Here is a 17489-nt window from a genome sequence, read left to right on the forward strand (position 1 = left end):
GCTGATGGTGCTCGTGTTACACGAGATTATGAATTGTTGGACAGTGATGGGAATCTAGAATGTAATTAACACGTTGACTGCCACAGTGAAAAAAGTCGTACGTAGCCAGACACATTTTATTTCGTTTTCCTAATCATAAATTGGACGAAAATATATGCGTTGTGAGGCTGTTGGTTTTATTTTAAATTATACTGCAATATTAATTTGCTGCGAAAATTTTGTAACGGTATTTACATAATCCCGCCGCTTTGCAATATACGTGTCATCCATATTTGGGTTAGGTGACGTGGCAGTCAAAGCGTTAAGGTGCGATAAGCAGTTATTTGAATAGTCTCTAAAGTTGGTTAGAGTATTTTTAATGTAAACTTCTCTGTGTGTTGTAATGTTTCGATATACATACATCGATTATATACTAGTTCTAAATACATTTTGCGGTACCTAGTCCAGGCTCTAAAGTTAAATGAAATATTAATCCTCGGACACCAGTGCTGGATCCCTTTTGGCCCAGAATGTCAGAAACTTCACGCATCAATTCAGCTTATAGAAGGTCACTAAAGCGTTCAGTCGTTTATATTGGAAATTCATAAAAAACTTGCCTATTTTTTTGAAGAAATTCGTTTGAAAACACATCTAAAGACATCATTTGTTTGATCACGACAAAAGGTCCATTTCTCGAGGGTTAAACAAGGATATACTTTTATTATAGAAAGACCTGGGTACCATGTCAATTAGATAAAGCAAGAATTGGATACTGTCATTTGCTCCAATATATTCTAATTAGAGTGCAGCTATTACCTAAATACCCAAGTAAATACAGAATTTGCAGTTCATACACGTATGCACATAATTTAATCTCTCGGTAATTTTGATTAATCAGTCGGCTCGTTTCGTTCCATACGGCGTCGTGGATTTGGAAATGTTGATTAAATTTCTTCAATGAAATTTACACTATGCTTCTTGTCATCAATTAACGCATAATATTTGTAATTCAGTTGTGTCTAAAAATCTATCCGCCATGTTTGACACTGCAACCATCTGTCCTGTTCTCTTACTGCAAACATAAGTCTGGAATATAGAACAAAAATATTTATACAAGGCTGATTTTGCGATAATATTCAATTTCAATATGTATCCAGTATACGAGCTATTGAATAGGACTCGATTGGCGCGTCTGTTCGTTACATTCTGTTTCTACTTACTGTATTCACGTATATACATACAATGCATATCCGACAGTAAAGCTTATCATAACGAACAATTTACAATGAAATTCAGAACGAGGTAATAATACAGTGATATTTAAAAAGTACTCAATACTGAAATTTGGATTCGCGTTCAATTATAACCCGATAATTTCTAAACGGACCTCTTTGAAAAGCTGAATATTGAAATTTCGATTCACGTTATATTATAGCTCAATAATTTCTCAATACATCGTTTCACTCAGCTAATTTGTTCCATGATTGTTCTTTCTGCGTATCTCTCGGTACGTGATTGTGAGCTGATCGCGCGTATTCACTAGTGTCAGTTTCGGTAACGATAATGTCGCGCGCAAGTCCCATCCCCAGATGTAAATTAATTAAGCGACTGTAAATCACGGCGATAAATCTACGCGGTATCATAGATCGTGACGTTCGCGTCGGTGGCCCGGTGTGCGTCTGATCGGTGCCATGTGTGTCGTCGAATTTCGCGGGCGAACGTGTATGCTCGGATTTGAAGCCTAGAAAAGTGTGTATCGTTTCGTGCTCCGGCTGAAATATTTCAATGGGGGATTTAACTTGCATTAAAGTGTTCACTGAAAACGTCCGCGGCTGAATAGAGCGTCGAGGGTCCGCTAAGAACGGTATTGAGGTTACGATTCGATAAATGACGGCAGCTTGGACTTAAACTGCATCTCCGGATGCGTTGGGGAGGAAGGGCTCATTAAAGGGGAGAGAAAATAAAGCGCTGAAGTAAACGCTCGGAAGATATTGCTGCGAAACATGTAATTAAAATATAAAGCAAGTCTCCAAACTGGTGGGTATTTGTACACCTTCAATCACACGAGGCACTTACGATGGGTGTTGCTCAACTTTCGGAATTGCGAACTTATACCAAAAAGTAATTACGTAAGAGTACTTCTTAACCCCCAAAATCGACATCCCATCCCAGCATACGTAAACACAGTGTGAATTGGGATTTTGAATTTTTTATGATTAAGAACTTGAAGTGAATAAAAGCAAATTAAACTCGTTACATATTTTTTACACCAAAATTTCCCCAGAAATTCAATGGTAATAATTACAAAAGTGGCAAATAATATGGTAATACGAAACCGTTATGCTAACCAGATAGAATGTTACAGACGAAACGATGTTTCGCTGGTGCAAATTCACAGATGTATTGTGTCTTAGGATTAACAACAGTTATCATATTCACAAAGTGGTAACATTTAGTCGAAACCTTCGTTGCAAGTAAGTAGGCGTATACTTCCATGTACAATTAATTTGTCGCTTCATTGGTGTCCATCACAATCACAATGTAAAAAATCGCACAAGATTACGTTGACGAGTTACATGAAAGATTCCCATAGTGTCTTCTCCGTGAACTACCTTAACTAACTTCTACCGTAAACATACATTAAGCTTCTAACTGAGAGAGTTCATGGAGCTGTCGATTTCCCAATTCCATCAACCCCGTTAATGTTGTCGTGGTACTTCCAGAACACTCTGTAGTTCCCGTCGCGACCGTATATTTAATAACGTTACCGGTGAAAAATTGCGGTTTCGAGCGACGTGCACCGTTTCACGGACGACTCGGTCCGTGCATTGTTGAATTTGATAAATTGCGAACGGCAGGGGGTGTTACCCTTCGCTGGGATTAGAGGAATCCGCCTAACGGCCCGGTGCAGCGTTTATTGTGGACCCGCGAAATATAACTACGAGACGGGCGGGAAACACCACGCGGAAAAAGAGAGTCGCGACTCAGAAAACGGCTCGCTGAAATGCACGAGTTTGTTAATCCGTCGTATTAGCGTTCCTTGCCGCGAACGGGAAGAACTGGGCTGCAAAAGGGAGACGAGAAAGAGACGTTAGCGCCCGTTTGCGTCGCCTCGACTCCTCGTTGACTTTGTCTCTCGTTTTCTGGCTGTTTGTCCTGATTTTCTTTTTTGCTTGTCATTTCATTGTACCGTGTCGCGTTTGACACCTCGGAAAAGACTGTTCTACGGGATTTCTAAACATTTTAAGCTGGAGAAATTCGTTGCTGGTATGAAAGTTTATTACATGGCGACGAAAAGTAACTAAGTTTTTTGGGGATGTAAATGTGTTTAGCTATTAACGTTTGTCTTCAGAGATATATTATAGAGTGTTTGGAAGTATTCAACAGAGAAAAAGTTACAGAAGCTTATTTGAATATCACTTTTTCTTAGCGGTTTCGTAAGTGTGAAAGATAATTAAGGTACATCGAATCAAAGTACTAATTTTATATTTTATATTTAATTTTATATTGAACAGTACATAATTTTAGGGTAAGTTATGGTTCATTCACTAAGAAATCGCTTCTGTTGTGTTTTAGTCGTTTTATATTAAGTGTACCTTAGTTTCTAAACCACGAATCGATTATTTTATTGAACCATACGCTTCCGTTTATTTCTCTATAAGATGGACCTAAGTTTATAAACAGTTTCGTGTTTATTTTATTGAGAACTATTCGTATCAAAGTTTGGAGCACCGGTACAAGAATCTCTTCCATATTCGTGCTTTCACCGTAATATACTCTTATAAGTATTAATCCTCCTCGCGGCAAGATATAAAGTCACGCAAGCATGTAATCGATATGTCCCCGAAGTAAGGAAATGATTTCGAAGCTATGCTCGAAATTTATTTACACAGTTGTTCACCCGCGAAAGTGTGAAACAATACACGGATGTATTCCGTGTACCGCCGGAGGAAACGTCGAAACCGTTTCGCTTTCTCTCCGCCAACTGTATAATGTCTGTTTGATCGTGCTCGAACAATTTCGCGTACATTCATCTTAACCCTCTCGCGTGTCGAAACATTTCAACCAGAATCGTTCCTATTTCGGTTGAAACGCACAGCGACGATCTGAATTTATACATCCCTCGATATAGCGACCGCGATAGAAGTAAATGCGCCGTGAGTTAATATTCCCGACACGAACAGCTGAAATTCTAGATATCGCGCGATACGAGTACGTTCCGCAAACCTTCCTCCCCAACCGGATGTAACACTCACCATTACGTAACCGCGTTTTTCGGCCCATTTAAGTCATAATTATGTTACATGCCTCTCGCCACGTTGGTTTAGCGACACCGATCATCGAGAACGTTTATCGAAAACGGGAATTTTCTACTGTAATAACATAAGTTAATTCACGATTTTAGGCTCTTCTTTATGTCATCTTAAAGAAGAAGTATGCTTTGTAAACATGTTTAATATCAACTATCAAGAATAAAAGTTGAAAAAAATAACTGGAAATAGAAAAATTTCTCTTATGTCACGGTTATTGTTCAAATTGCAATTCAGTAGATTACCATTTCCTAAACGTTCTTTCAAACAATCCGACGTAAGAGAAAAAATATTTGCATATACAATGTGATTCATTTAATCTAACAAAAATATTCAAACAAGCATATCTTCAAATTAATACACAGTATATTCAATTTCTTTCTATCACTATAAAAATATATATGCATTCATCGATGTTCATATATAACTTTTCCCATTCCCTTCGTTCAGTTACAATACATACAACACTCGCAGTAAATGTAACACCCTCTCTATGAAAAAACTTCCATTTTCCAAACACTGATTACTTTTTCAAATCTTCACCGGCTATGTCCGTACTATCGCAGTTTTAAACCGCGAAAATAAGACCAGAAAACATTCCAACGATTTCAAATACGAATTCAAGCAGAAACGTTTCCCTCGGTCGTCTGAAATTTGAGAACCCTGTTCACAGCGTTCTCGCGTCCCCATTTGTCTTTCGTTCGCCAAGATACACGTTCCACCGGCCATGAATTTTCGGTGGAAGCGTAATCAGCGGGATCCTCCAGCGCGGGTCAATGTTTGTTACCTGGGGAGGAAGGGAAGCGGCGGATTTTCGTCTCTAATTTATTTCCCGGCGAGGGATAATGACACGTTCGTTTCACGGCGTCGAGAGCAGAGCCTCTCCGAAAACGTCGCGAACGAGCTGGACCACTTCGAGCCGAGTCACCCGACAATATTTGTTTTTCACTCCGCTGGTTAAGGCAAATATCTGACTCCGTGTTTGCCGGCACGGAACTTCCGGTTACGAGCAGGAATCAAGGGAGCCGTGGTCCATCTTTCGTTTGAAACGATCACGGAAAACGAATATCGCGATCAATCGGGATCTCCTGACCGTTTTCCTAAAATTCCGGACATTTTCGGTTTGGGCGACGATTGAAATTGACTGCGTAACCACATACGAGCGTAATAATGAATTCTCATTGAAATTCTCCCGTGTCTACAGTAACCCTTTAGAAAGCTTCTAAATGGAACGTTAAACAATGTAACGAATGTGATTACCGGAAAGTTCAATGTTTGTTTCGAACGAGTTTCTATTAGTGAGAGATTTAATTTTGGAATATTACGTCTTTAACTTCCAGACCCTTAAATCGTTATTTGAAACTTACGAGACTATTAGAGTGATATAAAAATAGAGAGATATTAAAATGACTTCTTTATTTCTGGAGTGAATGTCTGAATTTCTCAGCTGAAAACGTTGAGATCTACTTCGTATCAGTGAAAGTACAGATTGCTGATAAAAGTTAGATATTCACCGGTGACAGAGTTTGACGCACTTTTAAAATGTGTATTATATCCGTGCGACACTGGGAGTTAGAGGGTTAATAAAAAAAAGAAGTGACATGATGTTCACGTGATAACGATATCCGTTAGGAAATATAGCAAGAATTTTTGTTCAAATTCGCTCGTTTCTACGGTGATTTTCATGTACATATTAGAACTTATCCGACGTAGATTTCCAGATAGAATGAACGGTGTATAAACGAAGTACGTGTGCCTCGGACGATTTCTCTCCGTCGCGGAGTCAGTTTTGGAATATTAAAACGACTCTGGTGAATGTTACACGAGGGTGGTTGATACGAGCGTACGGAAAATGGAAGTTTAAGTCGGTAAGGTTTTTACATTTTAGACGTTGAACGTCTTTCACATTCGTTACATTCGCATCACGTTCCATCGTGGACTTACAGCACCCTTGGATGAAAGATAAAGCGTTTGACAAACGAGATTTTTAGACCAACCGACCTTTAAATAAAGGACGTGAGTTCCTGGGGCTAGTTTCCTTCTATTGAGCTCTCTTGTTAGTAATAAAAGATGTTTTGGATAGAATTTACCCAGCATGAGATTTTAGGATTGTAGTATTATACACGATGTTCGCGAGTGGTGGTGTAATAGTGAGGAAAATGATATCGTTAGTTCTACCAATAAATAATCCTCTATTTTTGTTAAAAAATTGAGGATCTGCTGTTTCAGTGCTATTTGTCCTCATTTGTAAGCACCCTCCGTTATTTTTTATTAGAAGAAAGGGGCTGGAATTTGAAATCTGTTGTTAGTTCATTAAAACACGTGGCTGAGTACTCACAATAAAGTTATTTTTCTTTTTCTTTTACTTTGGAATTTCAACTCCTCCGGATATCTGTCAATTACGAGTTCCTTCTACTTATCAGAATGGTTATAAACATTTTCAATGCTAATTGTATTCATAACTGTCGGGAGTAGTTCAATACAACTTAAACGTTAACTACAGACCATTCGTCTCAGGGACGAGTCTTTTTATTTCACTATCAGAACCTAGTGGAGAATTTTGGAAATGCTAGTAGAAAGAACGAGTAATGGTTAGGCATAGTATGGGTCGTATTTGAGAACATATTAAAGAAATTGCGTCTTTATCTTCAGAAAAAATAGGACTTTACGTAAAAAAATGAAATAAACAAAATTCCGATTCTGGGAGACTGATGGTACATGTTCTGACAATCTAGACATTGACGGCCGATTAATCGAACGTTGAAATGCATCGTCATCGGAGGCCATGGACAATCGAGACAGTGGCGGTGTATCTGCCAAGACATCTGTGATGTGCAATTAATCGATATTCCGGCTAATTGATGCCTGACTCGATTAATAATTACAACGGTCCGTCGCTTGTCTGATGGCCGAGTGCAATTTGCAAAACGGGTTTGGCTGCTAATTGAATGGAATGCAACGCGGTCAAGCCTTTCAATCACTCATAACGTGTGACCTTCAACATACCTGAATGAAAGTGCATCTATTTACGTGGATCCTAAAAAAATATTCAGTATCCTCGTGCCCAGGATGTCTGATACCATACAATCTTCATAATTGATTTATTATCTGCATGCAAACTTCATAGCCTTCCTCTTTACAATTCCTTTTCGCTTCGTGAAGAAAATCAACAGCTTAGAAACGAAGAAGTAAAAATTACCATCGGTACCTTCCTTAAAAACTTGTGTATTCCCACCTGAAAACGCAGTTAATTGAAAAAAGTCTTATTAGCTTCTTTGTATAGGCTCAGTTCAATCAAAGAAATACGACAATTCTTTCCCGTATTTTTTATCCTCCCAAATACTTGTAAAAAACGCACCATCCGTCCGTAACACAAATTAGCCAGTGCGAACCGTAGCAGCAGGAACGTAATAATGAAAATAGCGAAGAAACTCAGAATGTAACGCGATTTAAAAAGTTGTACGGAACCGAGTTAATTATCTTCTCTCCTCTGGAAACGTTGTTTACCACTTCCGCTGTTCGGCCTCTGTCTTACGTGTGGCAACCTTATCCAAGTGCAGCCGGAGCATCGAATTACACGTTCTTTTTTCCCCCCGTGAACGTAAATGGAAGATGTTTCGGATGGTTCCTTTATTTTCGTCTAGTAGTACGCGATACCTGGCCACACTTTGAATCCTCCAGACGAAAGAGAAGCTCCAGTAGACGAAGAACATTATAGCGGAAAAAGAGTGTCGGTAGTTTTTTATTCAGCGGAAGAGAGAGAGAAAGAGAAACAGAGAGAGGCAGAAATGTGGACCTGGCCCGTTGTGCAGCTGACGTTCACATAACCACAGATTCCGCTTGGTTTTACCGGGCCGTTCCTTTTTTGAATGGCGCGTTACTCCTATCAAACGGAAGTGGCCATAATTGCGTGGCACAATTAAGGTCACTACTCCGCAGACCTCTCCCGACAACCGGGCATCCTCTTTACCTTTCCTTCCGTTTCCACGCCGGCAGCTGCATTTCGCCGTTCTCGGTTAGCGTGTCCAATCAGCACCTGGATTAAGTTAACTGCATTGGCGCCTTTTCAATGGGCTCGTTCCACCGCGGCTGCCTTCGATGAAGTTCCACCCCCCACCCCTCCTTTCACGGACGGAAAAAGGAGAGGAAAGTTAAAGAAAGGAATCTTCCTTCTATAAAGAGACACTTGGCCAGACCGTGGAACGGTCCGTAGCTCCAATAGACGTGGCGACCTGTAATTGGACCATTGGATCCGGAACGGGCACGCTCGACTGACCTAAAGAATAACCCTTGCAAGAGGTTAATGGAACCTAGACGACCAAGAGTATCTATCGTACGGGATTGCCTGTACTCTTTGATCGAAGAGAATAGTTGGAGGAACGGTCATTAATAAACAATATCTTCTGGGCCAACAATACGTTCCCGCCTGTGAGATCCACTGGACGCTTCTTAAGTCGCACTTCTATCAATCATTCGCCGTGTAACAGAGGAATGGATCCGTGGGAGCCTTTAATCGTACCATAGAACGAGGCATATCGCCCAGAGAAAATACACCGGAGTCGCGACACGAGAGCTCGATCACGGCTAAGTAGATAGGGGAAGCGAATGGGCGGACAGGACGATAAGTGGATGAAGGAGCAGAGAGCGAAGGAAGCGATCAGCAGAGACGCTGAACCAGTTCCTCTCGCCGGGAGAGCTGTCTAGAGCAGCGAAAGCCTTTCATAACTGCACGGCGAGGTAACGTCGGCTCGAATGCAGAGAGAGATAACGAGTAAATAACAAGATAGGGCGGAGTGGTGGACTCGACTACGGCTTGTCACATTATGAACGGCTAAGCTACTGCTACCCTCTATCTCGTAATGACCGTCCGCTCGGCACAGATAACATCACGGTCACCGTGGTGGAATGGTAGCAAGAATCGGTGATGCACTGCTTACGTGTCGTTCCTACCGATGGAGATACGCTAACGAGACATCGACGACATTTTCCGGGGGATGAAGACGTGAACGACTCTTATAGGATTTAGAACGAGTAGGTTACAAGGATGATTAGTGAATAGATACTAGTGATTGCAGAGAGATAGTACGAAAACATAGAATCTCAAAATATATTTTCTGTTGCCTCGAAGAGAAGACGCAAAGATTACGACAAGATCTTGATGGTTTGTTCTTGTGTACGAGACTGAAATCTTTAAGTTTTTTCCCTTCGGATTCTTTAGAATACCGTCTAGTTTTTAAGAGTTCACGGCCCTCTTGAATGGAGTTTTCGAGGATTAAGAATAGTGTTAACTTTTTGGTCTAAAGGTTCTAGACGATAACATATGTTATTTCAGGATAGAGTTCACAATAAAAAAATCCATTCATGAGAAGAATACACACACTACGAGGGGAATAACGTAGCATGTAGTACTTAGTGGAGTTATCGGGTAACAACTATAATTATATTATAAGTTTAATTATTGTAAGACAGTGGGAAATAAATTTTAGCTTAAAGCAGAGGTTCTTACTGTAAGCTCAATTCTATTGGCCGTCGACATCTTGCTACTTTCTGAGTGTAGAAATAGACACTGCGTTTTGTGAACAGCACGAGAACGACCTATTGTCGCGTTACCATGAAGACTGCTTAAAGGGCTACGGTTTATTGCAGGGAGCTCACACTGCTAGGCATTTAAACCAATTTAAGCAATTAACTAGGTTCTTTGTTTAATTCTCGTTGCAGAAATCCCACGTCAGGTGTAAATTTTAATTATCAAGAGCTGCAAGCAAATATTCTAACCGAAATGGGCCATAAACCGTAATCGGTTAGAGATTCTCTATAGGGGAAGAGTTTTCGAAACTATGTGTTTCATACATAGTATTTGTTATTGAATTTAAGCAATAATATTTATTTGAACTGAGTATGCATTTTTTCAGTATATTTCAGCGTTGGGAAAGCTTATTCGCCTTTTCAAACCTTGTTAACTTTCTTATTCTTCAAGCTCATCCATGCCTTATTTCTTAACAATCGAAGGTTAAAGGGACTTCTCTGACGTATTTGTATCTTACTTTGTTACAGACTACGCCTGGACTAGTGGTAACAATTTGTTCCAGCCGACGAAGGGTCGAGGAAGATCGACGTAAGATTTGACTCAGTTACAAGGCCACTGCAACGATCACTGTGGCAAACGGATTGCATCGAGATCTAGCCTGCTCAGAAAGATCCACGGTATAGCTCGTGAAATAAAACACTCGTCTTCGCGAATCCCCGTAATGAAAGACGATACCGTGTCTCGTTGTTTGCCAGTGTATAAAAAAACAAATTAGTTTATCAAATGTACGGAATAACCAAAAACTGACTAAAGTATAAATACTTCGCGAAATAAACGACCGATCTTTGGATATCTTATATATCGGGATATATAATACAAAAAAAACGAGATGGAACTAAATTGACGCTAATTTAAAAGTTTCATCCCTCGTCGCGAGAATCCGATAATAATTCGGATCATTTAACTTCGAACGAATGAAAACAGATGCTCGTTCACGGGTCATTAATGCTATCTGTGTATACCGTAGGGGGGGGGGGGTGCATGGAAATTATCTCGCGGCAGGTTGCTTCTTGCGGAGTTAATTGTTTATGAACAATCCGTCTGATTCCCCTCTTGTATCGCGTATAAAGGGGTCCTATTCAGGTCTTACGCGTGAACGTTTGAAATCCCGTTCGGAGAGAAGTGGGACGCGAACGGGTTGGAACGGCTCGATTGAATTATCGGAGGATATACAGTCGTGTACAGTCTACGGGAATATCTTTCGGTCGTGACAGGTCACTGACTGGCGTGGTTGAATATTTTCGCGGGAATAGAGGATAGCGTAGAGTCGAAGATTTCGCAAGGGCACGGTGTGCGCGCGAGGAGAACGGGACGACGACAGTGGCGGGTAAAACGCCGGTGAAGATGATATTAAGGCAGAGAACTGATTGAAACGAGGGAAATGGCGTTTGTCGGGGCTGTTGGTGAAATGAGTGCGACGCGTTTGAGTGTGTGGTTCGGCGCTGTTCTATTCGTGGCCACGACGCCCGTTCACTCGCAGGCCACATGGACACCGATCTACTTGGGGAATCACAGTGAGTACCTTTTCTTCGTGTTAAGCTCCTTACGTGGCGTATATCATGGAAACGTGAACGGTATCTCGAGTCGTAGAGAACGTTACAAATGGGCAACTAGTCCGTTTATTTTGTCCTGTTACGAAGTGTTCTTTGTGGTACAGCAGGTGTGTCTATGCAGGGTATATAGATGTTAAGTGTCAGCTAGAATAGCTTAAACTAGTAATATTGTATGAAAATGATATTGTAGTTCCTTGTCTGATCATGGTAGTCTTATTCTACTGGCTTGCGCGTAAATTGCGTTTACATGTAGAGTGTTTATAAAAATGTGGGACACTTTCACAGGGTTGATATTATATGTCAAAGTAAGATAAGGACAAGAATAAGGGGATTGAACTTGAGGCTTCATTTACGAGTTATTTTAATTGTTGAAAATGCGGGTGAAATACGGGTACAATACGTCTGTCGTGTGAAGAGTTTTTCTCCTTTAGGGGCACGCTCTTCAACTGTTCCACGAATTGGTTTCATTCATTTTATTTTATTTCATTCATTAAATTTAACTAGGTCAACGATCGATCCCGTTCGTTTGCCGAGACTCAACCATTCCTAACAGAATATATTAATCGCGACCCAACAAAGTCCCTATAGAACATGTGGCTATTAAAAGAGAGGTTAATGTTTATATTCTTACCTGCAGAACATTCGTTGTGATTGATTTTTATTTATCACGTTAGTATAACTGTTTCTCATTAACAGCTACTCATCTATTAATCAGATAACCACTAGAAAGCCTTCTTTGAGAAATGAAGAATCGTCTGTTCTTATCAAACATATAATGCATATCCTTTGAGCTATTACACAGACTAAAGGCACAGTAGCTTTTGAATATGTTCGCCAAATTTTTGAAAGAAGTTCGACTCTCAAACGAACTTTACACAATAGCAACCGTATAACTATATCCTTTCTGAATTATTTTGTACAAAGCATGTCTTATTGTACTTTCCCTTTATCAAGTTGTTCTCGCTTTAATCGCGCTCGTTCTTTGAACACCCTTCTGTCCATCACCGTTCCGCAAACGATATCATTTCACAAAGAAACATTTATTTTGAACCTGTTCAAAGGTGACCTTAAAAGAGAATTCTAGAATCTGGAAATTCACTTTAAAGTTGATGAAGACCCCATACCGGCTTGGGAACCCGGCTGAGGCAGTCGAATCTTTTTCTCATTAATTAATTAAAAACATTTAAACTGAACCCCTCCGGCCAAGGTCGATACAGAGACCAGAAACGTCTTACTCGTGCCACCCGTTTCTCCTACCCGCATAGAAATATCTCACCCTCAGAGACCTCTTTCTCTGATACGCGGGCGCGCGGATTCGTTCATCTCGCAGCGCGCGAATTATTAGAACCGAGACTCTCCGTTCCTCTCGGGTACTCTTGTTACCCACCGTTAATTAGAGTACAGTCTGCTACTGACGACAACCAACTGCAAAGGAGAGTCTTCACCAGCACACCCACTTCCTACACACCACCACTTTGTCGCCTATCCTGACCCAACCTCCTCCTCCGGCTCCCTCGCCGTTGATCCGCGCATCCAACCGCGATGTTTGTGACTTGAATTATTCCGTCGTATCTCCGCGCGGCCCGTGAGTGTCCTCCAAAGGAGCCCCGTGCAGTTATATAAACGACAGAACGGTTTATGTCTCCTCTACGGTCATCCCCGAAACGTCATTGAGAATCGGTGCCAAGTTTTGAGCAGCGGAGCAATTCTACGGAGGTAACTGAATCGTATAAGTGTGATTGATATTAATAGCGGGATGACTGCACGGGCTTGGCGAAGAGGGCATAATCTAGTATAAAGTGATTTTAAATAATAGATCATAGATGTCAGCGGTTGTACACATTGTTGTGACTCCGGGGCTCTTCGTGTTCATAATTTATTTATTTAATGTTAATAACCACAAGAACAGTAAATTCTTAACAATCAAGGTAGTGAATATTGGTTAATTGTTATCATTGAGGATTCGAATTGCCATATGTATTCGATAAAAACATCCGGAAAACAGTTGCTTTTATTAAATCGACAATTTTGGTGTTTGTGACGATCGACCGACTTGTCGATTTCATATTCTACTTGGTTGTCGTACTATAATGTCAACAATATCAATGTAAGTGAAAGCATTAATAATTGAATGACATGGAAATATTGAGATGATTGGGAGAACAGTAAAGTGTGATGTCAAATTTTGTAGAAGTATACTGTATTGATTTCAGTTCCTTTATTTTAGAATTACTGCAAAGCAAGATGGCAACTAGTGTTGTTTATAATATTAAATTGATTTGAACTACGTTAGATTGCAATCAGTAACATCCAGGTAGACATTAGTGTAGGTATGTTTCCTTTGTATAGATTTCTTGTGTCTGATCATTTAGGCCCTTATACTACTAGCTTATAAACCAGACAATTCAATTACGGAAATTGACCTGAAAGATAAACTCATTAATAAGAAAATTAGTTTAAGTAGTTTTTAATATAAGACTATCATGTGTCAAACGCTTTGTATAGCCTCCCAATCATAGTACCATTATTTCAACATGAAAATTAATCACATTAGGTTACAAGTAAGTGTACTTAGGTAGAGCGTAACACGAGTTCTCATATTTTGAACATTTTCTATATCGTCCGACCAACAGTATATGCAAACTACTTGTAGCACAGTAGACAAACAGTATCCACAGTAACAACCTTCAGCCAAATTTCTTGTATACCACCATATTTGCAAATTATATTCAGCCACAAAATTACACTGCTGATTTTATGATATTAATACTACAAACTAAAGTCAGATAGGACCCAACACCATACAATATTTTTCGCTTTCTTCAAGTTTCCCTAAAACAAACACGTGTTTTCATTTCTTGTAATCGTATCGTGCGAGTGATTGTAACGTAATTCCTAGTCGTGTTCTTGAAAGTCAACGACATTTCCGTATCGGTCAGACTGGAGCCTGTAAAAGTAGTCCGAGACCGTATTCGATGGAAATTGAGTTACTTCGCGCACGTATCGAATTGACATCGACGTAGCAAAGAACTCTGCACCTTTTTCGAGAAACGGGTCCGTGATTACCTTTCGATCCGGTTCTACGTGAATCGAATGACCGCCGACGCGTTTAAATCGTGAAACCCTGCGCCGTCCCTCCAGAGTGTGATAATTCGATCTCCGTGTGATACATTGTTATTGACCGGAAACCGCGCCTCGCCTTTATAAACGGTAATGGAAAAGAATTGCGCGCCGGTCGTCTTTCTTCGCTAATAAACGCGTGTGATTTAGGGGCCACACAAGGCTTCTTTCGTTCCCACCGGAGCGCACATTCTTCTACGTGAACAAATAACCCGACCGACCTGATTTCTCACATTAATCTCTCCATATCGATATTACCAATTCCCAGAACACAGCATTATTACATCACCCAGCGCTGATTAACATTTTGATTGCCATGTCATCCAAATATGAGTGACACGTACGTTGCAAAGTGGCTGGATTATTTAAGTACCGTTACAAAATTTTTGTGTATAATTAATATTTGAGAACAATTTAAAACAAGACCAAAAGCATCTATTAACTAAACGAATAAGCGTGTCTGGCTACATACGACCTTTTTCACTGTGGCAGTTAACGTGTTAAACTATCAGAAATATACAATTGTCTGCTTACGATGCAAATACCCAAATAACCGATGTCGGGACAATAAACGTCAAAACAATAAATCACTCCCAAGTAATTAGTATCCACCATCCATTCGCTACTCCATTAAGTGCACCCGAGTGACGCAATTAACAAACATTAACCGGGAGGGGGGCAGTGTTCGATTTATCAGAGGTCGTAACGTTCACGGTAAAACCATCGACATAGAGACCCTGTACGGTTGTGTCAACCGAGTTGTACCTTTGAACGCGACGAAAGCGTCGAGCAATCACGAGACGTCATGCGGACAGATTTACGAGCGAGCGTTGGGGGTGTTCGCGCGAGGCTGGGAGGGATCGAATTTTCGTCGACGGTTCGCATGAAAAACGTGGACAGGAATTTCATTAGCGTGCGCACCAGAGACGGATCGTCTGGGAAGATGACGCGATCGTTCGACGGAGACGTGAGTCCCGCTCTTGGAAAACGAATCAGTCGAGAATCGATCGTCGTACTTGAGCCGAACATGAGTCGCGCTGATTAAAGCACGGGTAGCTTTCTCTATTTGTCAGCGACACGTGTCGCCCACGATCGTTCGTACCGGCTCGTGTACGACAGAACTTCGCGAGTTATTAGCGAAGCTCGCGTGTCACGTTTACGATCGGAGAAAATCCGTGATCCATCGGCGGGAGGGGGGTTGCAAATCACCCTCAGCGACGTAACACACCGACTCACTTGACCGTCCCGGTACAAACTCGATGCCTCCATTAATTGTACTCGTTTGTGAACTTTCTAGCACGTCGCGGAGCGTTAATTGACACGATCAATCCCGACGCTCCGGCGACATTTCTGGCTGTCGCGTGGGTACGACTGATTGGCAAAGTTTTCACGGAATGCCACGTTATCGGAAAAATACACCGAACACACTGGAACGGCCATGTGTCGTTGCACTTATCTCGTGTTCTGGTGGGCAAACCACGGATGTATACCACTTGTTTCATAATTGACGTAGGAAAATAGTGATGTTATGTAAATGAACATTTACTTTATTGGAGGATGGGGTGTAGTTTGACCAACTGATATGAAACTGAGGCTCCGGGGATCAAAATTAAAATGGAATGAATTATTGTGTCCATTTGTTTGTTTGTAATAAATATCGAATGCATTAGAAAACAGTGGTGCAACAGAGAATGTGTAGTAGATTCTATAAGTTTGTTGTGATGTCTGACTATGAACGGGTGTATACTACTAAGTGAGTAGTTAAAGAATACGTTTGAAGTACACAAGTCCAAAATTAAGGTAATCGTATTAAACAGATGGTACATCTGACCATTGTGTAATGTTCTGCTAGTGTTAAACCGTCTCCGTACATCGTTCCAATAAGATCGTATGTTTTGCAACCATCCAAACTTTGTCTGCGGGGGGTAGACGGGATTCAAAAATAGAATTTCAGTTTTCATCTCACCCTCCACAACCGACCGTACCGACGATTCGTCCGATTTCGACCAGTTTTGAATCGGGCCAGTTAGTTTGCGGTAGAATTCAAAGAAGTTGGACGACTTGCTCGCAATTGCCTTCACCGCCTCGGCGAAAAGTTTCTTCGGGCAAATGAAGGCCGGCTGTAAAAAAAAAAAGAAGAAAAGTTGCGAGAGGGTCGCTCGTAAAGCCGCAACAACAGTCAGCCCAGACAGATGAGAGCCGAATGTTGCGGCCATTTCGGGCTGCTCGTAAGTTCTTACGAAGCTGAACGGCCCTCTTTCGTCACGCCTCTCCTCGTACCCTTTAGGTTAAGTGGTCTTCACCCATCCCTTCTCCGTTTTTCGTCTTTTCCACCGACGACGGCGGCGATGCCAGTCGTTTCCCGAGGCGTCAAGAATTCTCCTCCGTGGGTCAATCTTTGATCCCTTCGTGGTGTTTGTTACGTTCTTTTATTGACGAGCTCGATGTGACACGGGATCGTGAGACCAATCAATAGTAACAGACGATTTTATTACACTACGTGGACAAAACGTTTCTGATAAACAATTCTCTTTGCTTATTTAATACTGTTGACACTTTGTATGTTAAAAAATTAGAATTTCTAAAGTAAATCAAATTTTCTTTACATTCTATCGGATAAAAGTGTTTGAGCGTTTAAGTCATAAATGCAGTTCTGGATATAAATCATGTACATTTATAAATTTTTTTATTTCGTATCTTTCTCTTGTTCTTGGTTGAATGGTCTTAGTGCAGGGAATGTTAGGTATTTAGAAATTTATGAGGAATAATATTCCATTTATCTGGACACTTCAGCATTAGGAGACGATATTCTATTCAAGTATCATTAATTGACCACGAGTATTTTATAAAATTTTATTATTTTGTTTTATTGTCGACAGTCTGAATAATTCAAAACTATTGCTGTCTCGTAGTCTGTCTACAAGTCTTTTAGTAGAAACA

At 40.7% G+C, this 17489-nt stretch overlaps 1 protein-coding gene across 1 annotated transcript in view; it reads left to right on the plus strand.

Moving 5' to 3' along the window:
- The first annotated feature begins 11257 nt into the window (after nucleotides 1-11257).
- Nucleotides 11258-17489, plus strand: part of LOC107185845 — a 236165-nt gene continuing 229933 nt past the window's right edge. Inside the window, exon 1 of the mRNA XM_015573617.1 lies at nucleotides 11258-11390. Within this exon, the coding sequence (XP_015429103.1) occupies nucleotides 11258-11390 (133 nt within the window). The remainder of the gene's footprint in view (nucleotides 11391-17489) is intronic.

The sequence above is a fragment of the Dufourea novaeangliae genome, unplaced genomic scaffold (assembly GCF_001272555.1).
Source record: "Dufourea novaeangliae isolate 0120121106 unplaced genomic scaffold, ASM127255v1 scaffold56, whole genome shotgun sequence".
NCBI lineage: Eukaryota > Metazoa > Arthropoda > Insecta > Hymenoptera > Halictidae > Dufourea > Dufourea novaeangliae.